Below are 26,802 nucleotides of genomic sequence, written 5' to 3'. Positions count from 1 at the left end.
TAATCAGTGCAGGATGTTAATTGCGGCCCCCAGGCCCCAGGAGGTGGGGAGGTTGGAATTGATCTCGCTGGAGTGGGAACCCCGTGGGTCTTTTCCTGGGTGGGTCCCAGCAGCGCCCCTGGGCGGGATGAGGGAGAGCATTTGGTGCAGGTTTGGGACCGTCGTAGTGATAACAGGTGCTGGAGGAGAGGGAAGTTTCAGTCGTGGACCTCTTGCCCTGCTCATTACAGTCCCGAGGAGCTGCCACTCACACCCAGAGCTGTTTCATGAGCAGCGAGGATCAGCTGGTTCCCACCAGCCTTGGTGAGTCTGAAGCCACAGGGTTAAAGCAAAAGAGATGGAAAGCAAACCTGGTGCAGTCCTCCACCTCAGCATCCCTAGCAAGCCCAGCCCAGAGCTGTGCCACCCAAATGGTGGCTCTCACACCCCCCTGCGTGTCCCACACCCCACTCCCACCCCAGCCACCTGCAGCACTGGTGAGGCAACGGCGAGAAGGAAACTCAAATCCGTGCTGAACGTACATGGGAACCTGTGCCAATGTGCTCGGGAGCTCTGGGGAAGGAGCAGCTGCGACTTGCCAAGCCAACCAGAAAATTAAAAAGGATTGTTGAACAAACACGCAGAGGGCACGTGGGTGTGTGCACACAGTGGGGTGGCCCTGCTTCGGGGGGGGGGGCCCTCTGCACTGTGAGGTGCATCGTGCCTACCTGCACTGCAGGTAGTGGAGGGGCTGCAGCCCCTCTGGATCTCTGTTCTCCTTTATCCAGGTGAGATGGAAAAACTCAGTGCACTCTGGAGCACCTCTGCACCCCATGCCTGCTGCTCTCTGGGGTGCTTCTTGCATTCCTCTCCCACCAGGCCCGAATGCATTTCTTGCTGAGGGTTAGAAGAATTCACTTACACTCTAATTTAATGAAGTGTCTTAAACGTGGATTTAATCACAGCATTAAGGTAACGGTCACTGCATCCAAGCTGATGATTGCAAACTTCTTTCCTGAGCAGGCAGCTCTGCTGCATCCTTATAAATCCAAAAAATCATATCCATATTAATCACTCCGCAGATTATTGCTCAGCTCATATTCATTACCAACCAGCTAATCCCCCAGCACTGGGGTATTACCTTCCACCAGCTGCCTCCACACTGCTCAGCTGCAGATGGAGGAGGATTTTGTGCTGCTCCAGGGGCTGGGGGGTGAGCTCTGTGCAGAGCCCCCACTCGACTGATGGACGTTGTGCATGAATGAGGGCTTCAGGTGAGCCAGGAGCCCACGCAGGCAAGGAGAGCACTGGGCACAAAGTGATCCTTTGATTTATCTCCCAGAATGGATTTGAGCTTGATCTTCTGCTCGCTTTACTTCTGCTGGGCGTACAGCCCTGAGCCACCTCCCTCCTGGGCAGGGTGCTTGTGCTTGTTGAAGGCCACGATGCACGAGATCTGTGACCCGGCCCACACAGCCCTGTACAGCCCCAGGCTGTGCCTTCGTGCTGAGCTCACGGAGATGGTGGGATCCCACTGCAGAAGTCAAGTGGACATCGAGAGAATGTTTAAGAACTCCTGCAAAAGCGGCTCACCCCCTGAGATCCTCCGCTTTGTGAAAGCTGAACAGGGCAAAAAATAAATTGCAAGCCATCTCCTCAAAGCTCAGCCTTGTTGAGTGCCCTCAGAGTTTAATGAGCAATGGGTTAAGGGATGGGAAGAAGCGACCTTAGGGATTTTGGGGTGCATGAAGGCAGATGGATTGCTCTCATGGTGGTGAACTGGGAGGAAGAATTCTCTCCACTGTAGGAGTCAATAGAGGACACTGATTGCTTGAAAACTGCATGTGGTTGTGATGCCCCCAGCACTGGGAGCACAGCAGATCCTGCAGCTCCTCCCCAGGCTGAGCAGAGCAAAGGAGCAAAGCCATCACAGTGTGAGGGCGTTTTTCAGGTGGCACTGATGAACCTGGCTTTGCTTTAAATGAGCTGCAGAGCAGAGAAGTCACCATCCATAGCCCATAGTCATGGGGGAGCCTCCTGCTCCCTTCCCAGCCCTGCTCCGAGGGGAAGGAGATGTGGGGTGAGCTGGGAGCAGTGGGGAGGACACGCACATGGCCCCACTGTAAGTGTGGATGAAAAGAAGAGCAGTTTTACTGGGGAGAGAATAGGACCTGTTGATAAATCCCCAACCATTATTCCTGGTGCTCGCTCCCCAGACAGGAAAGCCCATTTCTGGGAGCATTAAGGGTGAAATGGCACTCATAAAGCGCCAGTAATCAAACGTGAAAAGAGCAGCCCAGTTCATTAATAGCGAGACAAGCTGATAGAGACATTCTTAATTATCAGATATTACCGTCGAGTTAATTATTACCTGAGTTGCTTAAGCTTGGCCATCCTTCCCTTTTCTTACACGTTTTGCCATAGGGCAGCATGGAACGTTTGTAATTAGATTCCCTCACTGGAGCTAATTATGAAGCAACAATAAAAATGGAGTGCTTTCCATTTCCGTAAGTATTATTTTGAACTAAAACCAAACCCTTTGTCTCGTCTCTGATGTCTGTAATTTAACACAGAGCCTGGGATATAAATAGGAACATTCACTCTGCATTATGCTGCACATCTATTTTACTTTGTATTGTAATACATTCGTATTATTTTATATGAATATACCTGGACATGCATATCTACACACTGGAACTACGTGATCCCACCCAGGACCACCATAGATCCCTTTGTCTGCACAGACTTCATGGCTTTCTGCCCCATTGAGATCTGCCTATAGGGGAAGGTTGAGCCCCAGGATGACTCTGGCTCCTTGGATAGGGAATGCAGAACAGCGATCAGCATCCCTGGCAGTCTGATGGCAAGCACTCGGTGCTTAAGAAGCAAAATCTATGATTAAGCAAAAAAGAAAAAGTGTCATTTTGTGTAGTTTTCACCTTCAAAACCAGGGACCGTGCCAGAGTTGGTATTTGTTGGACACGTCTTGCTGTCTGCCACCCGTAACTTGAAACACAATTCCGTTACCAATGAGTTAGTCACTTCCATATAACAACTTCACACATGCTTATTGGAGTAAAATGCAAGAGGTTTTTGTGTTTCTTAGTGCCCGTTTCGGATAACTGTCTGGTTGCATACCATTACATGTCACCCTCTAGCTAAGCATTCACAGAGGAGAAATGATGCTGGAATTTAAACCGATCAAAATGAATGCCACGATTGCATATCTGATAATTCCAAGCGTCACCTCCATTAGCTCATGTTGATATCCAGGCTGGAAAAGCCAGCGCTGGAGTGTCCAAACTCCTTCCCACCACTTACAGAGCAATGGTGATCTGCAAGCAATAGGCCAATCCTATATGTCTGGGGGGGGGGGGGAAATAAGAGCTGGAGTGGGGGCACAGGGACCAGCAGCAGCTCTTGAGACTGGAGGCAGCGCCCAGCTCTTGGGCTCTGGGAGGAAGACGTGAGGACCCCGGGCTCAGCCCAAGCCCAGGGAGCTGTTCCAGCAGTGTGTCCCAAAGCACTGTTGGTGGCTCCTACCTTCTCCACATTGGACATGGGAATTGACTGAGGGCTCTGAGCCATCTGCATTTTATATAACCTTTATTAAGCTTCACTTGACCTTGTCAGTGCCGATAAAGCCCTGTGAAGTGCATGCCAGATAAAATGTAGTTTTAATTGAGTATACTTATTATATTAAATATATTAACAGGGTGCAGATGAATACAAATGACCCTCTGTTTAATGCTTTCGATTCACATCAAAATCCCTTTTGACTTTGAGGAGCTGAAGGAGTCAATCACATCCCCAGGGGCTGGAAATGGGTCCTGCTGCTGCTGCCAGTGTCTCTGCTGCAGCACAGGGTCAGGAGTGAGTCAGAGCAGGTCTGAGCATCCCTGGGGCTCCTGCACAACATCACTTTCCCTCCTGCAGCCTTTCAGAAAGCTCTGGGAACCTCACTTTATGTTTCCCCCTTGGGATAAATTTAGATTAACCCAAAGCACAAATGAAAAGCAATTGTCTCCTTTATTATTCCCCGGGTCTGCAAGATATGCACGAAGTCACTGCACCCCAGCACCTCCCAGTTTAGCACACGGGATGGACGTGCAGAGGCTGAGCTCTGCTGGCTTCAGGTGGCAGCAAGCAGGATTCATGTCGAGCTTTGCTCTCAATTTGAGGAAAATAAGATGAAATGACCTGCCTGAGGAGCAGGCTGTCTCCCTGACATATTTGCATTAGCTTCAAACAGGAAGAGCTTCCCATCAGCCTATTAGCACTGCACTAAAACAAGCGGAGTCGGTGTCAAATGGCTGAATAAAACCACATCTTGGGGCAGCACCACGCACCCTGCTGCGGCCCACGGTGCGTCACGCCTCCCCCTCCTGCCTTGGATTTATCCTTTCAATTACCTCATGTAAAAAGAAGCAGCTCAGATCCTTCAGAAGAAGCGGCGAGACCTCTTGTTTGAGATCCCCACGTCTCTTTTTCAGTCTTTCCTTAAGGGTCTCTGTTTTTCTGTCACTTATCATCATCCGGAGTAATTTGGGGCTGTTAGAGAAAGTTCATTGCTGTAATTGCAACCATATTGGTCATTAAAGTTGACAGACAGCTGCTGCAGAAGTCACTTGCAGATCCCTACCACTCAGCAGATGCCTCTCAGCATTTGCTCAGTTAGCTTGAATTTATGAAATGGAAGCAAACGCATTTTTACTGTTAGGACCCATCATTTCAAAGGGGGGAAAGAAACGAAGAACCCACCTGGTTTATTGGCAAACCGTGTGCTCCTTCCCACCACCCAGTGCTGCCGATCTGGATGTCCTGTTCTTCATCCCATGCAAGGAGAGCTGCCCCGAGCAGGGGTGTGCTACAACCCTGCAGTGAAGGATCTGAAAAAGCAGACAGAAGGGTCAAGGAAAACTGCAGCCCACTCCCCCGGTACCATGGACAGAGCTGCACTGCTCCATCCCATCGAGCCCCCAGCATCCATCAGCACCCAGACAGCACTCACTTCTCATAGTTTATGGCAAAGGATTTCCTATTGCAATAGGAATAGACCTCTATATTAAGGACCCACTCGGGACGTGATTTTGTCGTCGTTTTTTTAACCAGTAAACTTTATTTATATATAACAACAGTACAAAGTGAGTCCTTGGCTTGCAAAATAGGAGTGTTTCATATTTACAATAGGTACACAATAATATATTAGAATAATAACAAAACCCCCTTTTTCCTTGGAACATTTTTAAATACTTAAACTTTCTTACTTTTTTTTTTTCCACAGCACTTGTAAAAACAACAACAAAAAAAAGAAAACAGACAATCATCTTAAAAAAAATATATAATACAGAACTCCAGTGTGTCAAGTATAACGGGAGGGGAGGAACCAGAGAACAATAAGGTGGAATGGGTATGGATATGAATCCATTTGTTATTCTTGCCAACACACAACCCCTAAAATGGCATTATTTACTGTAAGGAGTGGGGCAGAAAAAATAAAAACCTGTTCCACAACCGATACCTCTACATTCTATGACATTATGGGGCCTCGATTCTGGGGGTCCCAGAAGTTTTAGTACCTGTGTGTTCCCTCCCCTTTGGAGGCCCAGAGTCTGGGACACTGTCCATGTGACGGATGGACCCTGCAGATCTGAGGACTCACTGCAGGAACACACATTTTGTCATTATTATATTTCACTTTTAGAAAGGAAGAAGGAGAAGGGGGTGACACGGGGACAAGAACAAGCACACAGACACTGCCTTGCCCAGAGCATGGCCACAACATCTGCCCCCCCACGCCAACCCACTGTGCCAACCCATGGTGCCATGTGCTTTGAGCAGTGCCTTTCACGAGGAGAAAACCCCTTTGAGGACTTTCATCCTCTTCCCCTCTAAACCCAACCCACAGTGAAATCGTGCATTCAAGGTTGCTCAGCCCAGCGGATCCGGAATGCATCTTCTTCACGGTGTACATCCAACATCCTTAATCTCATTATTTTCCCAGCAAATGTCCAATTAAAATAAAGTCCTGCTTATGTGGGTGCAGGACAGCACAGGGGCGATGGGGGACTCTCACCAAGGACACATCCATGGCTCTCCCAGCTCACCCAGCACACATCCACAGGCAGGGCAGAAGCTCCCTGCTTTTTCAGTTCTCAGTCTGTGGTACAAACTCCACTCCCAAATTGGTTGACAGCTTTGTGGCATTTTAATGCATCTCTGATGCCAGTTACTTTGCCATCCCTGAACACTTCTTTCTTTCCTCCAGGGCACAGCTACTCATGAGTTCTTGGGATGTCCTAGCTTACTCCACTTGGTCCATTTTGAGTTGAGCACTGGAAATGGAGTGGAGAGACACCAGCAGGTGGGAGTGGGGCTGGACTGGAGGCACTGGAGCATCCTGGGATCACACTGGGGCAGCTCAGTGCTCTGAGCCTCAGACCAACATCAAGGACTTGTACCGAGGACAGCATGACACAGAATATGAACTGAGAGCATTACGTCCTCTTGCTATTGGCTTCCACATGCCCACCCAAATTCCTGGGTACGTTAGGATGTATTTGGTGAGGTCCACTTCAAAGGCAGGGTGGATAATTTCCGCAGGACCGGGCCATTTTTAAGACAGGGTGTTGAAGGCACTGCTGTGATGGAGGTCTCTGGTGGCTCCGTGCTGGGCAGTTGTGCCTGCCAACCCTTCGTGTCCCAGCACTGTGTGTCCTATCCCCGCTGAAGGCTCTGGGGAGTCCCCAGCAGGGTTGTTCTGATGACTCCTGCCCTCCTTTAAGCATAAATCCACCCCTTATGGCACAGAGGGGACTGCACCTCTACATGGTGCGGGTATTCCACAGCAGGGCTCCTGCAGAGATGAGCTTGCCTGTAAGTTAGACTCTGGTATATGGGCTTTTAATAAAGGCTTTCAAGGTGGAGAAGCATTTGATTAGCACCTTGCTCCCCCTTGGAGTGGGTGCTTTGATAGTACATGAGCAGAAGATTAAATGGAATTATTTAAGCAGTGACACCAGGCAGAGAGATTCCAGAAAGTGACGTCTCTCACTTTGATGTCAAAATACCTGAAACGAAGTGAACTGGAGAACCACAACACCAACGGCTCTGCAGGAGGAAGTGGCCACAAGAAATTATCTAAGGCAAAGTCACTGTCCCTCCTGACCAAACTCTGTGTCCATTTGCTGCAATGCAGAGGAAATGCCATTTGGTGCTTTTCAGTTTCCTCTCCCAAAGAGTAACTGAAAAGTTGGATGCAAACAGGGCAATAGATTACACGTTCTTTGCCCCGAGGGGATATGTTGCTTCATCCTGATGTAATTGCCTGTGAAGATCCATAATTCATGGCTGCCACCACAAGAAGATGCTAGGTGCTTTGTTTATGGACCACCCCTTCCATTCAGCACCGTGCTGCTTCTATGCCAACTTCCTGATGTCTTCATGGTGATGGAAGAAGAACTGTTCCTGCTGCCTTCACTGGAAGCCACTCAGACTTCAATACCCCACTGTTCTGCAAAGAGCTCCTGTTGATTTTCTTTTCTTCCTCTGTCCCAGGCAGCTTGGCCAGGAGGCAGGAACCTGGCTGTGCAAATGCCTCATGGAGAGATGGGTAGAAAGCAAATGAGGGCTGTAAAGCAGCACAAAGCCACCAGCATCCAGGTCTTTGCTTTGAGTATAGTCCTATTTTGCCAGTCCCATGGAAATAACTATTTAGATAAATATTTAGAAGTGTTTGGAAACCATTTTGAGTGCTGCGGAGTACCACTGGTGAACAGTCTGAATATGAATACCCAAAGCAATGACCACAACATATATCCTTCCTATGCCTCTCTCTGCACAGCTGTCCCATCTCACAGCCCCCCGTCACACTGTGCTGACCACCAGGACTTCCTCCACACTACCAAAAGGGCCCAGAGAAACTCACAAAAGCGGATCACCAGAAGCAAGTGGGCTCAGCCTGGCTTGCAGCAAAGGCTCATTAGACCACTGAGTTTCCTGAGATGTTTGGATGCACGTCAGCTCCTCCTGCTGGCCCTGGGACCTCATCCCACAACAAGAGCCACCCCATTCCTGGCACTTACAGAAACTGCTTCTCTTTTGCTGCACACAGTAGATCGAGGTCCAGACCACCCTACCTGGTGACATATGGTGCAGCATCGTGCTCACACCCAAATATCTGGCATGCTGCTCAGTGGCTACTGGGGAGAAACAGCCCCAGGAGGGATTCTGCTGCTGCAGCCAGCTCCCATGGTCAATACCTCTCTCCCCATGAGGTCCAATGGCCCTGTCCTCCCTCTTGCAGTCCACACAAATGTCAGCATTTATTACAGAGAGAAATATTTACAGCACTCCTCCCCCTCCTGGCACTCTACAAAAGGACACGTAAGCTTTGGTGTCTTTTAAAGAAATAACACTCACAGACGCTTGCCCATCCCTGGCCACAAGAACATGTGCCATTGGGCCACCAAAGAACGGAAAGTAACAACGAGACGCTTGGACAGACACGCAGACAGCACCCGGCACTGCTGCCTATGGATTTCCCTTGTCTAGAGCAGAGATTTCTTTCCCTTCCCTCATGGAAATGAAAGCCATGGGCCTGCCCCCGTGGGTGACATCACCTACGATCCCATGCTTCTCTGGTCTGCAGTCAAACAGAGAACATCAAACAGCATCTCGCCACAGCTCGGCATTTCAAGTATTGCTCACTGTAAACGTTGGGTTTGGGGTTGGTTTTACTGCAAGGACCACGGACAGCTCCATTCTGCTCCTGCCATGGCTGCAGGGACAGCACTTCAACCAGATCCTTCCACACTCAACAGTAAATGAGATTTAAAATATATATATATATATATAGAGACACTATATAAATACATAGATAAAGCTGGATTTCAAGACAAGTTGGATGATCGGATGGTTTTGCAATTCACAAGATTTTCCTTCTAGTGCCTATGGGTTACTCAGCCACTGAACTATTTCTGGCTAAACTGCTATTTCGCTTGTGTGGACAGCTGTGGTGCAAACTTGTGCTCGTATTTTTATAAGATCCCAAAAAGGCTGCCAGTTTCCAGACTTTGCAGTTGGTGTAAGAGTCCATTTGCAGACGCCTGCGCACATCCTCAGGGCCATGCGAGGACGGGATCAGGACCGAACCTGGTTGCCAGGGTCATCTCTGTGGCTTCTGTGTTTTTTATGGGTTTTGTTCTGTTCCTTTTTTTTTTCCTCTCTTTTTCTTTCCATCCCTTTTCTTTCTTTCTTTTTTCTTTTTTTTTTTTTTTTAACCTTTAAATAAAGTTTTATTTCCTAATATACATCAAACTGTTTTCATGCAAAGCAGCAGTCACAGACACATCCAGACTTTCCAGGTTCCATCTTCCCATGAATACCAGAAGAAGTGATCCACCTTGAGTTGATGCTGATTGCAATGCTTTGTCTTCTTGGTCTTTCTGCTTTTTCAAACCAGATCCCTTGTGATTTTGAGCATAGCCAGCCCCTGGGCCATCCCTGCTCCCCTTGATGAGCGTGGTGGTGGGGGTGCAGTGCCCTTCTGCTTGTTCTCCCGCTGAATCCCCAAGCACCCATGCCATGCTCTTGCCCCTTGCTGTCCGTGAGCACTGCAGCCTTCCTTCAGCTCTCAATGGACATGGCACCAATGAGTTGCTCTACTTTGTATGCCAGACGCTGCCTCCGTGCCTGTTCGTCCTGCTCCAAAGCCCCAATGAGCTGGTACAGAAAGAGAAAAGAGAAAGAAATCAGTGAGAGGGCAAGGGGTGGGCAGGACTGCAGGGTAGTAAGCTGCAAGTAATGTAGGGCACTGATGTGCTTCAATGGACAGGAAGAGCCAGTGAAAAACACCAGATAGATCAGTTCCCAAGGACGGGAACATTTCCAAAGTACCAAAATGCCCTGTGCTTCCTCAGGAGTAGTTGACAGTGAGAGAAATCAGGATGGGGCAGTATGGCCAATGCTTTCTCAGGATGCGCATTTCTGAGGTTCTCCACTGACAATAAATCCCTCGGTTTCACTCCAGTAGTTCTCTATTGGAATACAATTCTTCAATAACAAATGGTGAAGCATTGCAGTGAGCTCTCAGCTGTGCTCCTCCATTTGCTGGGCTGCTCAGAGCAGAGCCCTGTACCTCAGGCTCCACATTCCTCGTCTCATTTAGCATGAAAGTTATGAGATTTTAAAATCTAATTGGAAAAAAGCTACGGCATTGTATCACAAGTGCATACATGCAATTAAATGACAAAACCCTTCCTTTTAATGGACATAATTGCAAAATAGGTTCTTCTTGCACTGAAATGAAGGGGTGGAACAGATGGTGAGAACTTGGTTTCAAGTGATGCATTCATTAAAGGAGCTCACGCTGCCAGGAATTCTGTGCAAACAGGAGAGAGCACCAATGCACCAGGGATTTGTACTGCACTGTTCCCAAAGGACAGGGACATTTAGGGGAGATTCACTGGGTCATGATGATTTTTTACTGCATTTAGGAGCAAGATGCACTGTGCCAAGGCTGAGGAATTGAGTTCAGCTATCAGTCCTCCTGGGAAGAATGTTACAGAGCACAACCTGAGCCTCGTCGTGCACAAACAGAACAGATGTGGGCAGCAGTGGTACAAGCTACAGCCATGCTGCACTGAGGACATGTCCCCACGTCCCCTTGCCATGGGCACCCACCTCCTCGCTGTACTTGCTGACGTAGGAATAGATCTCGTTGAGTGCACTTAGCATGTTGAACTCAGCTGAGTGCAGGCGTGACTGCTCGGCCAGGTATGCATTCATGTCCTGGTCGCTGATGGCTGGCAGCTTGGCGATGTCTGCGTAATACCTGCAGGGACCAAAGGCTCAGTGAGGATAAAATACCCCCTCTTATCCTTGAGATCTTATCACTGGGATGCTACGACAGCAACCTCTCTGCCCAGCTCCTACCTCTCCACCCAGCTCTTGTAGCTGGGGATGTCCTTGGCGTACAGCAGCTTGTTGGATGGGGAGTCCTTGCCCAGGCGGTGCTCAGAGGTGGAACATGAGTCCATGAAGGTCTGAGCCACCACCGAGAGGCAGGCGTCCGTGATGCTGCCCTTGTGGATGTCAAAGACAAACTGGGGGTTTTTGATCACGTTCACCCAGAAGCGGAGAGGGAGGCTGCAGGGAAACAGAGAAACAAAACTGGATGTTAAGAAAGGCCTGCTCAACTCCTTCCAGTGTTGTGCGTTCCCACTGTGGTGGTCGAGGAGTGGGGCTGAGCTCGGGGCAGAGTGGTCACCTCTGTGGCCATCATCAGCTTTGTCCCCACATCCCAAGGCCTTCGCAATCAAAGGGGAATTATTATTCCTTTTTTCTTTGGCTGTACAGCAGGATCAAAAAAGCAGCTGCTGCCTTCTATTACCTTTCAAGTCTCAGCTCTCTCCATTCAGCTATGCACGGAGGGCTGCAGCTTTAACTATTGCTGCGCTGCGGGCCAGCAGCTCAGCTGCACCCTGCAGTGCCCACTCCCCCCTCCATCACACCAGCTCAGTCCCGCAGCTCCTTCTGCTGTGACCTCCTCCAGCAGCCTACACCTCCCTCCATTCTCCAGAAAAATTATGGGATTGCTGCACTGCCCCATTCCCCCACAGCCCAGCAGCTATCAGACACTTCCCTGCGGGGTCGGAGCCCACACGTGGGGTCAGAGCTCCCTGTGATGCCAGCAGAGGGACCCCCACCCCGTGGTGCTTTCTTTGTCACTGCTTCAAGAAGACTCACCTCTATTTGTGATTCAAACGTTTCTATCCTAATAACTCCTCCTGATGCTTTCAATAAATTGTTTTTCGCTCCCCACAGCCTTAGCAGGGAGTGCAGCTTTTGCAGACGCTGTGATTAGAGGCTTTAAAAGCCACGCGGGACTTGGGGGAATGCACAAAGTCTTCAGGGAACAGCCATTTGTTGTGGGCTTTTTTTTTTTCCTTTCCTCTCTTGCAGAGGTAAATTTCCAACCCACAGAGCTTTTAATCCTAAAATAACGGCAGAGGCAGAGCTGCAATAGCTCCATTGTTCGGGGAAGGCTGAGCTCGTGGCTCAGGATTGGCACCCAGAGCCCCATCCGTGTGTGGGCATGCTGGTGGAGGGCTGTTTTCACAGCCCTGCTACAGCTCTCCCAGCTCCTTTCCCCAGCACAACAGCCAGGTCTTACCAATTGCTCTTCCACGTGTGCCTCACGTCCGTGTCGTGGATGCCGTGCTTGTCTGCCTGCTCGTCCAAGAAGTCAAACATGTACTTGATGGCCAGCGGGAGCGCGCTGCCGCGGTGCACCGTGCTGAACAGCGTCTCGAAGAGGTCGTCCACAAACTTCTGCAGCGTGCCCTGATGGGAGCAGCAGGCAGCACGGCGGATTTGGGTTTTTGGGTATGGGATTTGTTTATTTTTTTTTCTGGGGGGGAGGGGGAGGGGTGTATTTTGGGATAGGTCTGCTTGGTGGTTGTTAATTTGGGCTCAATGTTAGGAACTGCTCAAGTATTCCAATTTTGGGGGGGCTTTTCTGTTCTTACTTTTGGCTCCTGTATCTTACTGTAAAATACATGTAAGGGTTTTCTGCACAGTTGAAAGGAAAGTGAGCTTGGTTAAGCTGCTTCACTGTTATTTAGACAACCCAGTTTAGAAACTGGGCTTGCACTGCTGATGAGGGGGAAACTTACTCATAAACTCAGAGGTGAGCTTTGAGGACCCGTCCAATCCAAGGAACTCAATGACTCTATGGAAATAAAACCCTGGGGCACAACAGGAGGCTGAGCATCCCCAGTGACCACGTGGACACCCCTTCTTGGGCATCTCCCGGGCAAGTTTAGCACACAATTTACCTTTGTAGCCAGCAGCCTTGTCAGGTAGATCTCAGACACCATCTTGCTGCCCCGGTCCCCCTCCTTCTGGTCGCCGTGGTCGTGGTTTTTCACCAGGTGCCAGACTTTGACGCCGCTCTCCAGGTCTGGGGTGATCATGGGTGCCCGGGAGCGCAGGCTGTCGGGGCTGCCGGTGTAGCGGAAGGTGGAATCTGAGCATGGGAGGAGAGGGCACACTCGGTGTAATGCCTCCTTCCATCTGCCTGCCTCTGCTCAGTGATGGCACTGCTTTTCCTAACGCCAGAATCATCTGCTCTGATTTTTTGCCAGGAGTGGAGGCAATGGGATCTGCCCTAACAGCACGGAGACCACAGAGGGATGAGGGATGTGGAACTTCCCAAGCAATGTGCTGCCCTGGATGCTGACCTCTCGGAGACAAGACAAGGTGCTAACGGCCCAGTGAGGCCAATATTAGTGTCACACTGCTCACTTTCGTACTCTCACTGAATTCCTTTGTTCTGTGGGAACCTCACGTGTTTTCCCAAGTTGAGTCTTCAGTTTGCTGCTCGCCCTTCCCAGCAAGAGGAAGGAGATCAATCATAAATCAGCCAGGGGAAGTGTGCAGCTCATTACAAAACTAGCTAGATTTTCATCCCTGATTAGGGCTTAGATAAATGAGTACTCCAACTGATATAATTAAGGAGACAGACAGGGGGATGGCTAGGGAAGCATCTAGTAATTCTATTTTTAAGCATAACTCTGTACTGATATATAACAGGGAAAGTAAATAAGTATCTCATTTAAATTCTGTCGGCGCAATTAGAAGTATTAATCTCAACGTGAGGAATGACAATTCATATTGGTGGCTCACAAAGGCTTTTTCGTGTGGCAGAGATCGATGAGCCCCAAGGACTCTGTGGTGTGACCTGGCTTTGGCTTTCCCATCCCCTGCACGGTGCTCCAGCTGGGTTGTGCTGCCCAGCAGAAACGTTCTGGACCACGGAGCCTGACTAAGGGCTCTCCTGCAGCAAGGATGCCTGGTCTTGAGAGAATAAATTATTTGGGGAGCTATAACCAGGACAAGGAGATGGGTTTTCCAGGAGCCCCCTCATTTGTAGAATGCTCTGCACAATGCAAGATAATGAGAGATCAACGCGCTAGAGATTTTGCCACCGCCGCCTTTTATGGAAGTATATTATTACCATTATTGTGGATTTAGTGCTATAAATGCACACCTGGCACCTAGCAGGCTCATTTATTCAGACTGTGGAGTCTTTAGGGACCATCTGCAAAGTGCCTTAACCACGCTATTATGCAAATAACGAATTCCCAGGAGCACAAATCCTCGTGCATTGAGTTCACGCTGCTGTTTCCCATTTCTGACCCATTAGCTGAGATGTCAGGATCTTCCACTTAGAGGAAGAATAGATGAAGGAATTGTTTTTTTTTTCCCTCCCCTGCAGCCCTGCTTACAAGGAGAACACAGGCTGCTCTCTGTGCAGACAGGTGCTGTGGCTGATGGCTGGACTGGATGATCTCAGAGGTCTTTACAAGCTCTAATGACTCCACAGCTCCACGGGCAGCACCCTCTGAGCCAAAAGCCTTTCCCAGGGCTTCCCCCAGACCCACGTTCCCAAGAGCTGCTCATGATGTGCTGCTTAGTGCTTCCTTTTCCCCTCTCAGATTCATAGAGCCATAGAATGGCTTAGGTTGGAAGGCACCTTACAGATCATCCAGTTTCAAACTCTCTGCTCCTTTTTGCTGTTCTGCTCACAGATGGGAAAGCCTTTGCAAAAAGCCAGCAGCCAAGCACATCCTTCTGTTTGGCACATGAGTGCAGTTTCACTTTTTGACAGCGTGCAGCCATTCTTTGGGGCAAACAATTTTTTTTTGCACCTGATTCAGGTGCTGCCCTCACCGAAGGACCCCAGCACCCATCAGGACACATCCTTGTTTAAAGCAGCTCTGCTCCTCACCATATCTGCTGATGGACGTGCGGGAGATGCTGGTGGAGGCAGGGATGTTGTAGGAGGAGGTCTGCTTGGGGACGAGAGCCACAATGGAGCGGTCTGACACCTGGGGAGGGGAGAGAAGAGGTCAGCCAGACAATGCAGACAACAGAAATGCTCAAGGCCCAGATTGGCACGGAGCTGATGACACAGCCCTTGGCTCCTTGGGTCAAGGAGAAAGGTCTTGCTGGCAGCCCCGGGCTTCTGGTGCTAAGCTCCATGCTGGGTCACACCCTTAGGAGCAGGGGACCAGAGGAAAGCAGCAATAAATCAAGGGACAGACTGAAGACAGTTTTGGTCACTCTGATTTAAGATTGCATTTTATCCAATAGAAGTGAGAATCTCAAGAACTGTTGTGATCCAATTAAAGTAACAATGCAGAGGGAATAAAACAGCCATAATAATGTTATGGGCCATAAAACATTCCTATTAAACCATTTTTTTATTTTAACAATTTTTATGAACTTTAGAAGTTTGATTTACAGCCCAGCATGTCATAAAGCCATCTTTCAGGGGTACTAAATTGTCCATCCCTCTGCTGCACCAGAGAGGGAATTATAGGCTGGGAAGTCCAACTATAAATGAACATTAGTGCTAACAAGGTTTGGTTATGGCAGACTTTAGTAGCCATGTTTAATTTTATCCTCCCTATAAATCCAACGCCCGCTGGGTGTTTTTTAACACATTTCTGTTAATTAAGGACCCGTGGGTCTCATGGGAATCTCTGCACCCAGCACTGCCTGCAGCACAGCTCCTGCACCACGGCCCTGCAGCGCATGATGATGAAGTTTCAGGCAAATGGGTGTTGTTATTATTGCTAACGAGAGTGGAAATAACAGCCACTTGTGTTCCACACCACAGGAGTGAAATATTTCTGAGCAAAACACTCCCAACACCTTTCTTTTTTCCTCCATTGCTCCTGCCTCGCTTCGTCCAATTTAGTAAGTCAATGGAAGGAGCAATCAGCAGCAGTATTATTATCCAGGGGTGTCATTAGCTGCCACTTCAGCTCAGCTCCACCTCCAAAAGCTGAGCACTGGGATGCAGCCTAGGGGTGGGGACAGCAGAGGTCCCCATGCTCGGAGCACTCCTACTGCCTGAACCCAGGGTGCAATGGCTCAGCCAAAACCACGACATACAGAGCAGCATCATACACATCACGAGTTCCTTCCCCATCTCATTCTGCTGCTGCCACACTGCCATTAAACCCAGCTGCAGAAATATTCTGAATCCTCCCCCAGCTGGAAACGTGCTGCACAATACGCCTTCAGGAGAGGGAAGATGAAGCTGGGCTGCCACCTCCGTGCCACCTCCCAGCAAGATGTAGTCCCAGCAGCAACACGGCCACATCCTCATTTCTGCACACTTCTTCCCTCTCTGCTTCTAATTTGTCACTTAAAGCAGTTTTTCTAATCTCTCAGCCCTTCCAGGTTCCCGGTGTCTGACAGGTACTCATGCTCTGCTGCCTCCTAGTTAACCCTGCACGAGCCACTGTAAATCATTCAACATTAAATTCAGGGTTTCATTTTTCTTCAGTAAAGCCACACAGGGTGGGACTCTCCCACGGAGTTTAATAAGCACGAACCAAAAGAACACCACACAAACGTAATCCAACGTGGTTCAAAAGCTCCAGAGACTTTAGCAAAGTGCTACAACTATTTAACCTATCCATCTATTATTAAAATGAAGAAATAAGCAGCAGGCGTACAGCTCTCATTCTATAAAGTGATTCAAAAATATTACAGAAGGTGAAAATACCCTTTGAAATCCAACCCGGCTTTTGCATCCCATGAAAAGCACATTTTGCAGATACATAGCAGGTTTTTTGGGGGGTCTTTCTGACCGCCCTAAACATGTAAAGAATGGAATATGTATGCATATAAATTGGAAACCATCTCTCCAGAAGCCAGCGGCAACCTCCATCCCCTTCCTGCAGATCGGAGCACTGCTGTGCTGTATGTCACTCACCCTGCAGCTCCCCATGCTCTGTGCCATGTGCTTTCTGCACCCTGAACATCTTGGCTCAAGCAATCCGAGAGCAGAGGAAACACTGGTTTTACACCTCTTTTCTAAGCAGTGCCTTTGCTCAACGTGTTTGTTTTACTGTGCAGTCCTGGAGCATCTGTATTTCTGATACCTCATAAAAACATTTCTTACTCAAAGAGAATATAAAAAAAAAAAAAAGGAAGAAATACCGAAAGAAAAAAGAAAATCACTGCTGTTGGGTCTTGGCAAAAGCTCTGCCTCAGAGAGATTTCTGTTGCAGTGCAGAGAGCTTGGCTTCGTTTCATGGCTGAAACAGCTCCATTTGGGCTGCACAGAGCTGTGGCCAGAGCCATGTGTGACTGCTGCCTATTTAGGTACTTGGCAGCAAACTTCTACTTTGTTCCAGAGCAAAACTGACACTCAAGTGGCAGGAATAGCTGCGGTGCCGTGAGTGCTGTCAGGATTTTGCTTATTTGAAGTCCAAACTTATGGCTCAGGTTTCCCACAGGCACCAAAATGGAGATCGTCCCTCCCTTAGCTCACATCAGAACACAGATTTCACCTGTGACTTTCTCGGTTGACTTTTAAAGACGCAGACATTACGAAGCCTCGCTGCTTCCCTGCACGTCGGATAATTCCTTGCAGCTGCCAGGTGGAGCCGGTGTTAAAAACAACAGAATGCATCTCCCATGGCATCGTATGGTAAGCTGGGGGCACGATCCTTCAGGCTGAAGGATTGGTTTATATGGCGTTGGTAGCAGGACCCCTGTGAGCTGACCTGGAAGGCTCTGGGATTCACAAGGCAGGAGCCCCCTCTCCCTTGCCTGCTGCTCTCTGCTCTGTGCCATCCTGCAGCCCTACAGGCTCAGCCCTCCCATCTCTGTCTCACGAGCACGGCTAGCAGCTTTAATTTAACCAATTTTCAACTCTGCTAGCTTCTTTAAGATCCATGTCAAGGTTGCTTTCCTGTCTAATGCAGAAGCACATGGAACCACTCAGGTTTATCATGCAAATGTGACCTCTCCGTCTGCCTGGGAATTAAATTTCTGCCTTTCTGTTCCTTCCTGCTGGCAGCTTGCCGGGCCTGTTCTCACCTGGTAGTGCAGCAAGGTGTTCAGGCGCTTCCAGTCGCCTTCGATCTTGGTGGTGATGTCTTCATCCTGCAGCACCACACGCGCGATGCGGCCCTGCCGCCACTCTGCGAGGCCAAAGAGATGGACACAGAGGTCAGAGTGGGGACATCCACGGGCTCGTCCAACTCTGGCTAACCCAGACAGCCCACAGAAAAGCTCAATGGATAAAGAGACACACGGAGAAGGCTCTGGATTCTGACAGCCAGCATCAAGCTCCTACCCAAGTCCATGTCAACAGCTCTCGGTCGCTGGGAGTAGGGGACGTTCTTGTACACAGCGTCAAGGATCTTCTCTTTCACCTGGGTGATGGTATCACAGTTCAGCACCTTCACAGGGATCTCTGGACTGTTCTCATTGTCCGGATTCACACAGTTCAGGATCTGAGAGAAAAGGAGAAGCACACCATTCCCTTAAGGTCTTCACACAAGCATCCAGCAGAGCAACGGGAACATGGTTTAGTAGTGACGGATCGGTGGTCGAACTGGATGACCTTAGTGATCATTTCCAACCTGAATTCAAGCTGCCAGTTAGGGACACTCCCCATTGGATTTCACTGCACTGCCAACACCAGTGCTCACAGCAGTGCTCCTACCGTGGTCCTAAAGGTCAGCACAGCTCATGCCCAATGGGGAGGACAGCAGCAACCCAGTGCTGCCCCAGCACTCACTCACCAGGGTCTTGTACTCAATCTGCTGCCGGATCAGCTTGTCCTCACTGAGTGAATAACGGGCTTCCCCTGTGATGGCGTCGATCGGGCCCTTCTCCATCTGCTGCTTGATGGCACAGTACAGCATGAAGAGTGGCTCTCCGGCACATTCCTGCACAAAGAGACCAGTGCTGATATCAACCCAGGGGTGAAGTGCAGCTCTGCCAGGGCTGCTGGCCCGCAGACAGATCTTGCACATGATGAATTGCAGCAGAGGCACAGCTCCACTGCCTTAATCATTAGCACATGTGTGATCGGGCTCAGCCCCCAGCAGCTCTGGCAGAGCACAGCCAAAACTGCTGCTCGATGGCTGTTGTGCTTGGCTCAGTAAAGCTCTACCGAATCTACGGGGTTGTAAAATGGGAATCTGAGATCTTGATCTCATTGTTCACTCTCGTGAAGTAAATTCTGGAGGTGGGGGGTGAGCTTCCAAAACCAAAATTAAAGTGTAAAACTATGGAAGCGCAGACATGGAGGTGTGAGAGTGGCCCTGAAGTGCTAAAAGAGATTCAGCCCTCTGGAGGGGCACAGTGTGGAGTACTCTGGAGGACACAGCTGGGTGATACAAGGCACTGCCACAGCCAGAGAATGCTAAACAGAAGAGCAGAAAACCCTCTCCAGTGGGGATCCTTTAGGCAGTACTCAAGGAAAGCAACAGAAGCTTGACTGCATGAGATTGTTTTCAAGCTCAGATTTGCCCCATGCAGATGGGAGAGCAGAGCAGCTGTGCCCTGTTCCATCCCTCCTCACCTTGAGGAACTTGTGGAGGAGGAAGGCAAACCAATTCGTCAGCATCTTCTCAGCCACCGACTCTGTCCTAGGGAAGCCAGGAAGAGGAGGTGAGGCACATTACCAACAAAACCTGCCAACCTCAGGAAGCAGGAATGGCCCGAGACAGGAGGAGAGGAGCATCCTGCTCCCCACACCAATACCACCTGGCTCAGCACAGCTCCCAGGGCATGCAGGCAGCACGATGCAGGCAGCCTGTCCCCAGCTGACAGCCCATCACCGTCCTGACAGGGGACAGGGAGCCTGGGGACACTGGGCTCTGTGCACGTGGTGCAAATTACAACCTGGTGCAGTAAATCACTGGGATTTGTGCTGGGCTGGCAATCAGGGACAGCTGAGTGACAATAGCAGCAAAATTGCAGCTTTATCCCCAGTCCCACCCAGCGTCCTCTCCCCACATTGTGCCCGTGATTATCTTTAATTTCAATACAATAGCTCCTAATGATAGCTTTTAAAGCTGGCTCTGCAGGACCCCAGGACTTTCCTTCAAGCTCAGTACGATTCCTTTTCTTGGGACGGGGACACGGGTGCCACCAGTGCTGTCTAGCAGCACGGCACTGGTGCAGCATTGCAGCAGGTACAGCAAAGCTCTGTGGGTCCCATCCTGCTCCCGACCCATTTTCTCTTCTCTTCCCCATCTGCTCTGCCGACTTGAATTAGGGACTGCATCTTGGTATGTGTTTATACAGCATCCAGCGTGTCTGGGGATGCTGGCATTTATTAAAAAAACAGGGTTTGATCACAAAGTCAGGCAGATCAAGTACAAAAAGGAGCCACAGACTTCAACAAACAAAAACTGACACCAGTCTGCAAAAAGACCCGGGGTTACGTTATCTATCATCTCCTAGGATCACAACATCTGCCAGGAATTTGAGAAAATGTCTGCGGATCCCCCCAAAGAATTACAGCTTGAATTGATTAACCGCCTAAAAACTCATCCTGCAAATTGACACGCGTGCTGCTCGCCTGTTTAAATCACTCCCATCGCCCAATTAAGGAGGAGCACCAGCAGCACATCACCATGCCAGCCATGGAAAATGCAGAGGCAGTGATGGAGCCAAGAACAGGATTAAAACAGAGAGTGAAAACCACGCGTTCGGGACTTTGGGGTGAATTCTGATTTAATAAACCACTTTCTTAATAGAATATTAAACTAATAATTGGGCGGGCTGCTGATTAGCACTACCAGCAAGCTGCAGTTCCAGCTGAGTGCTTGTGAGATGCCACTGGTGCCATGCTCTGGTACTGGGAATCCAACAAAGCTAAACAAAAAGAGCACAGAGAACCCCAAAGTCAATATGTACTCTTCTCATTTTCCCCGCTGTATCTGGGTCTCTGGGCTGCTGCATGCTGTCTGTGCCAGGAACCAGAGCCGTGATTTGATTTGATGTCAACTTTTTTGCTGTCTCCCATGAGGGGTCAATAGTGGAGGAAGAAAGAGAGGGAGAACTGAGCACTGAATGGTGACGGCTGCCACGAGAGAGCTCAAGAAATAAAAGCCCGCAGTGCCTCGCTTTGTGGCTGTTTGTTGGCAATAAAGGACCAGGGTGAGAACACACAAATTAAAAGCAAATTTTTGCTTTCTGCATTCATTCAGGTTCCTTGTGTCAGCTGCTCGTTTAGGAGAAGAGATCTCAGAGCTAACCCACAATACAATGGTCGTGAGCAGAGCTACCCTGCTGCCACCACAGTGCTCTCTCCCATCTGGGAATGGGTGGGAGCGTTGGGCACAGCCCCCCAGTGCCATCCTTGCATTTCTGGAGCACTGCAAAGAGCCACGAGGGATGGCTGATGCTCCAAACCACGGGGGAAATTAAGATGGCTTCCTTTCCCGAGATGAGTTATTGCCTCTGCAAACACGGCCAGACTTAAAGCAATTTCCTATCAAGGATATTCATTACGGCTGGAGGAATCCCTGCATTTCTCCTGGAGCTGTGAAAGCATCCCACTCCCCTTGGCCAGCAAGGTGCCAGTGGGGCACCTCTCACTGCAACACGGGACAGCAGCAGCTGATGTCACGAGCAGGGTCTGGATGAGCACCCCGCCAGCTCCGCATGCACCACCAACACAACAGCTTTGTTTCCCCACCCGGCTTTGAACCACCATCACGAGAGCACCCAGCAGTGCTGGCCCTCCCGCTACCTGCGCAGCAGCAGCTTGGGGTGGTTCTTGTTCTCCAGGTTCTTCTCGATGAGGTCAGACAGCAGTTGCTTCAGCACGTCAGTGGCATACTCCAGCCTGCCCTGCAGCCCCGTCATGATGAGCGAGGCCACGTTGCCGCGGTCGCGCATGGAGAAGCTGCGCTGCAGCTCCAGCGTGCGGATGAAGGTCAGCAGGAACACTTTGTTGTTGATCAGCTGAGCAAAGAGCTTCAGGGCCTTCTCCACGCTCTGCTGCCCGTTCCCTTGGACCTGTGGCAGAGAGCAGCCATGAGGAGGGAAGAAGACCACGTGCACAGGACCCTTTGGTTTCAGACCAAGGCGATGGGGCCCGCAGCGCTGCCCAGAAGTGATGCTGCAGTCCCACCCCATGCACTGGGGCACTTCACCACCACCCCGGGCTGCACTCTCCTGCCAACAGCCCTACAAACAATGAGTAACGTTGCTTGTTCTCGGCAAAAAGTGACACTCTCAGAAGTAAATTAAATACCAGTTTAGACTACTGCTTTATTATGGGGCAAGTGTAAAAAACGGAGGCTTTCAGCCAGTTCCAGACTCAAGTAATTCATTACAAATGGATGAACAGCATTAAGCTGTGCTTTGCCAAACATCTTGGAGAATTATGTATTGGTTTTACTGATGTTACATAATCAAGCAACTGTGTAATTGGCAACACATTTATCACTTCTGCAGTTCTATTTTTCATGAGAAAAAAAAAAAACAACAAATGCAAAGCATTCGTATTTATTTGTAGAGCTTTGGTTTATTTGGTGATGGCAGCAGCAAAGGGTGGGACTGGGAAACTCAGGGTGTGGAGACAATGGCCCAAAGGCAGAAAGTGGTGGCCCCTTGGGAAGGAACCAGATTTAAAGGATGAGTGCTGAAGAGCCCCTGCATGAGTGCACCGAGCAGTGGCAGCTCGGTGAAGCCCTGAAAGAGGGATGAGGGCATTTGCTGTCAGCACAGCTGGAGGCAGCCCATGCCCTGGCACTGCACTTGCCCTCCTGTGGGCACGCCATGGAACAACAGCAGGAGGATGCTTGGGCTGAGGAGCATCTAAAGGGACATCAGGAATTTATCCAGCACCTTTTGCTGCTGGCCTAGAGCAATATCCAAACCAGCACCCAAACCAGAGGAGAGGAACCAAGCAGAGTGTGACGATGATATAATGCCAAGCTCTTGGCTACAATGAGCTCGGGGTTCATCCTGCTGGCCCCATGGTTCCTAACAGGGCTCGGGGAGGAAGGCACTGCCCACCCCATTACCTCCAGCTCCCGCAGCACGGGGTGGTCCTCGATGCCAGGGAAGAGAACCCTCATGGCATACGTCCGGTAGTCAAGATATGGGATGCCAGAGCGGTCCAGGTCACTGGTTAACTCATTGATGTCTGTCTGCAGCTCTGCAAAAGCTGTTTGGGGAGAAAAGAAGAAAGAGAAACGCAATGCAACACAGGCTCGGGGCGGCATGCAGCAGTGGGTGCAGAGCAGAGCCTGCACGGAGCTCACACAGACCCTCACCCATGCTGGGAGTGAGCACACTGCAGAGAACAGATGCCAGGAACAAAAGATGCGTATAAATAAATAATATAAATTTATATGCAGCTCACACCTGTGTCTGTGCACCTAAGACACCTTTAAAAAGGCAGCGGATAGAGATGAGCATCTCTTTTCATAACTTGGTGCCTCCCTTATTCTCCTTTCTTCTCTTCTACCACCAGTTGCCAAAATAATCAAATCTGATGCAGATCTAAGCAGAAACCGCCTGCGTGGGCTCAGGGAGGAATTTCTTCTTTCTCTCAGTACAAAACTTCAGCGTGGATGTCAGGGCAGTATTTGTGGCCCTGTGCTCATTCTGCAAAGTGTAACCGCTGGCTCAGGAAGGTCTCTGCCCTCCCTGCCAGGGTGCACCCACACCAAAGCAAACAGCATATCGGGAACACATCTCATACTTTGCCCTTCGAGGTTACCCTTTAAAATCAGCTGAATGAATGCACAGAAGATGCTGATAGGGACAGAGGTCGTACTGTAAAATTTGCAGCTATTTTTTTTTTAGTTTTGGTTCACTCCTTTCCAGAACACAGTTTCTCTGCAGCCCGACCCTTCTCCGTTCTCCATCTCATTCTGTGCCTTTTCTGAAGCCCTATACTAAGAGGCCATTAGAGAAGGGGACACGTCGTGCCGGGCACCCTGGGGCTGCTGCAGCCCTCAGCACGCGATCGAGGCACGCTGCTTAAGCAGGATCAAGCTTTAATCCTATTCTCTGCACATTAGGCAGGCAGAACCTCTGTCTGCCACCCTCATTACTGCTTGTCTGTGGGAGCACGTGCCCTGCTGCCAACGTTGGGCAGTGGGAACCACTGGGATGGCTCCAGCGGGGTCCAGAGCAGGGGACTCAGTGCCCAGGGAACCATCGGTCCCCACGGAGAAGGGGGGATGGTTAGATTTGGGGAGAGAGGCCCGATGCCCCAGTATGGGGTGATGTGGTACTGACCCTCCTTGCACTCCAGGGCCACCCGGGACTCCAGGTTGTCCATCTGCATCTGCAGCCTCTTGAGGGTCAGGTCGTTCTCCCGGGACTTGCGCTTGTAGGCGATGAGCACGATGATGACGATGATGAGGAGCAGGCTGCCGCCGGCCGCGATGCTGACGATGGCCGGCAGGGTCAGCAGGCTGTCAGAGGTGATGCTCACCGAACCAGGGGAGAAGATGATGCCGCCAACACGCACCTGCAGAGCACCACGGAGGTAAGCAGCAGCTTCTCTGGCCCCGTCCAAACCCAGGGCAGGCACCACAGATGTCACATAGATGTCTATGGCGAACACACAGCATGGCTGCAGCTCCCGCAGCACCGACCGCCTCCAGAAACAAAGAGCGCAGCGCAGCGAGGCTTCAAGCCATGATAAATGTGCCAGCCCTCCACTATCTGGGCTCTGTTCGTATTATCTGATGGCTCCATTTGACTTTCAGTTTATAGCTTTCAGCTCCCTTTTGTAACCCGTGGACGTTTGTGACCCAGTGACAATTTCCCTGACAAGAGACCAGAGCGAATGGAGAGAGGGGGAAGAGGAGCAGGGGGGGGTTGCAGGGGGAGGGCTGGCTTCTCTTGGATGTGCCCAGGCCACAGGTGTGAGCTGTGCCTCTGTGAGTCACGGTGATATCTGAACAGGTTTTGGATGCTGGACTAAAAGAGAAATAAATCACAATTGCAACCTCATCTGGGCTTGGCTTGAGCACTTTTGCAGCTGAGTGCTCAGTCTGTGGAGAGCAGCAGTGCCCAAAAGCAAAGCGAAGCATTCTGATGAGCAGTCCAGAGCTCCTGGCTCCTTCTGCCTTAGGGAAAGCCAAATCCTCCTGCTACCCACTTGGCAAAGCAAGCTCTGGCTACAAGGACTGCTACAATCCCTTCCAGCCCTACAGCAGGGGAACATAGCACGCTACAGCTCATCTTACCATAGCGAGCACCACCAGGGGAAGGCTGGAGGCTGGTGCTGAATGCCCTAAATATTTATTCTTTCTGGAAGTCTCTGACAGTGGGCAGCGAGTCTCAAGGAGGCAATAAGAAGTTTCTCCATGCTAATCCTCATCCATATTTTAAGCTTTCAATTAGACAGCCAAAAAGATCTCAAATCCTGCGGTCTTTGGACAAGAAATTGCACTCAGCCCCGAGCAGGTCAGGGAGGAAGAGGAGGAGGGAGTTGGGAGGAAGGGGCTCCGATGGCAGCGGTCGGTGCCTACCGTCACTTTGTGCTGCCCACTGAGGGTTGGTGGCTCACACAGCAGCTGTGTCTCGGACACGGTGACAGCACAGGGCGTCTCTCCAACCAGCACTGTGTAGTTGAGTTTGGCTCCTCCAGGAGCAGGCGGGCACAGGTTTTTGCCCTGGCAACAGAGGTGGAGAAGACTGTACAAGGATGCGGTGCGTTTCCCTGCTTTGCATTCCCACTCCCTGCTGGCACAAACGATGGGGCTCCTCTTAGTGTATCCCAGTCTCCAAATGGGGACAAAACTCCAAAAGCCACTGCTTTTTGGCCCCCCCCCAAGTGGAAGCTCTGCGTGCTTCTAGAGGTTTCTGCACGGCCACTGCATGAAAAACCTTTAAAAGCTTTATTGCGAGTGACAGAGCACTGGAGCAGGTTGCCCACCTGGATGTGATCCTAGGCAACGTGTTCTAGGAAACCTGCTTGAAGCAGGAGGGTCGGATTAGATGATCCCAAGTGGTCCCTTCCAACCTCAACCATTCTGTGTCACCACCACATGGTATGGATGCGAGTTTTCTCTCACTGAGTTCTGTTGGTGAGAGCCACAGGGCACACACAGATATGAAACACCAAAGTGCATTTGGCTCTGTTGGGTTCGAGGAGCCTCCAACCCCACCCCACCACCGATCCCACCCCACGGGCCGAACGGAGGTCCCCTTACCTTCAGGATGATGGGTGACCCCGGCTTCTGCTCCAGCATCCCGCTGGGGCTCAGGGGCTCAAAGGTGGGGTTGGGGTAGTAGATGAACTTGGTGTCGTTGTAGACCCGCAGGGACTGCACGTTGTTGAAGATGAAGCCAAACTCATCGGGTCGCTCGACGGTGTCCATGGTGGGCCGGGGATCGGGGGTCAGGGCGGGTGCGAGGCAGCTCAGCACCGTGGCATTCAGCACCACGCATACCTGAGGATGGAGCTCTGAGTGATGCTGGGAAATTGCCCCGTGCTGGGGATTCTGACCCGCACGGCGATGCTCCAGAGCCCTGAGTGCTCCCTAAAAGCTCTGGTGGATTCCAGCTCTGCTGGAGGTATTTAATCCGGGCTCAACATTTTACACCCATCGTTTGGGAGGATTTGCTTCCCGTGCAGCCAGCACAAAGGTGCTGGAGCAGAGACGGGGAGAGATTCACAATGAGAATGTCTGAAGGAAGGTGGAGGTTTGCACACCGAATCGCTCGGTCTTTTTCTTCCTTTCCTTTCCAGTTGCACCCTCGCTGGCAGAGCTAGCTTTGAAGCAGACCTACAACGAACACCTGGCTTCTGCTGTAAATTGGTGATTAGAGGCACTTCTCTGATGTCAGAGAATGAAAGGGGCCATCCCCTGACAGCGTGGGGCTGGGGCAGCACAGAGGTCACCTCCTGTGGGCTGCAGACCCCCCCGGCCCCCCCCAGCCCTGCAGCAGGAGCTGCCAGCTTACAGAGCAGCAAGGGGCCGGCCGTAAGTGGAAGATTTAATTTCACTCAATTTG

General features: G+C 50.5%; 1 protein-coding gene across 1 annotated transcript in view; it reads right to left on the bottom strand.

The window, feature by feature from the left end:
* Positions 1-9,226: 9,226 nt before the first annotated feature.
* Positions 9,227-26,802, bottom strand: part of PLXNA2 (plexin A2) — a 97,991-nt gene continuing 80,415 nt past the window's right edge. The window contains exons 18-32 of the mRNA XM_065740377.1: positions 25,998-26,237; positions 25,314-25,457; positions 24,070-24,304; positions 22,845-22,987; positions 21,563-21,831; positions 19,382-19,448; positions 18,597-18,743; positions 18,146-18,305; positions 17,887-17,990; positions 14,774-14,873; positions 12,819-13,009; positions 12,155-12,324; positions 10,915-11,127; positions 10,663-10,813; positions 9,227-9,702 (exon numbers count right to left, since the gene is read on the bottom strand). Coding sequence (XP_065596449.1) covers positions 9,607-9,702; positions 10,663-10,813; positions 10,915-11,127; positions 12,155-12,324; positions 12,819-13,009; positions 14,774-14,873; positions 17,887-17,990; positions 18,146-18,305; positions 18,597-18,743; positions 19,382-19,448; positions 21,563-21,831; positions 22,845-22,987; positions 24,070-24,304; positions 25,314-25,457; positions 25,998-26,237 — 2,430 coding nt within the window. The 3' untranslated portion in view covers positions 9,227-9,606. The remainder of the gene's footprint in view (positions 9,703-10,662; positions 10,814-10,914; positions 11,128-12,154; positions 12,325-12,818; positions 13,010-14,773; positions 14,874-17,886; positions 17,991-18,145; positions 18,306-18,596; positions 18,744-19,381; positions 19,449-21,562; positions 21,832-22,844; positions 22,988-24,069; positions 24,305-25,313; positions 25,458-25,997; positions 26,238-26,802) is intronic.

This window comes from Cyrtonyx montezumae, unplaced genomic scaffold, assembly GCF_038088225.1.
Source record: "Cyrtonyx montezumae isolate F1298 unplaced genomic scaffold, pur_monq_1.0 scaffold_26, whole genome shotgun sequence".
NCBI lineage: Eukaryota > Metazoa > Chordata > Aves > Galliformes > Odontophoridae > Cyrtonyx > Cyrtonyx montezumae.
This window is presented reverse-complemented; position numbering and strand designations above follow the sequence as displayed.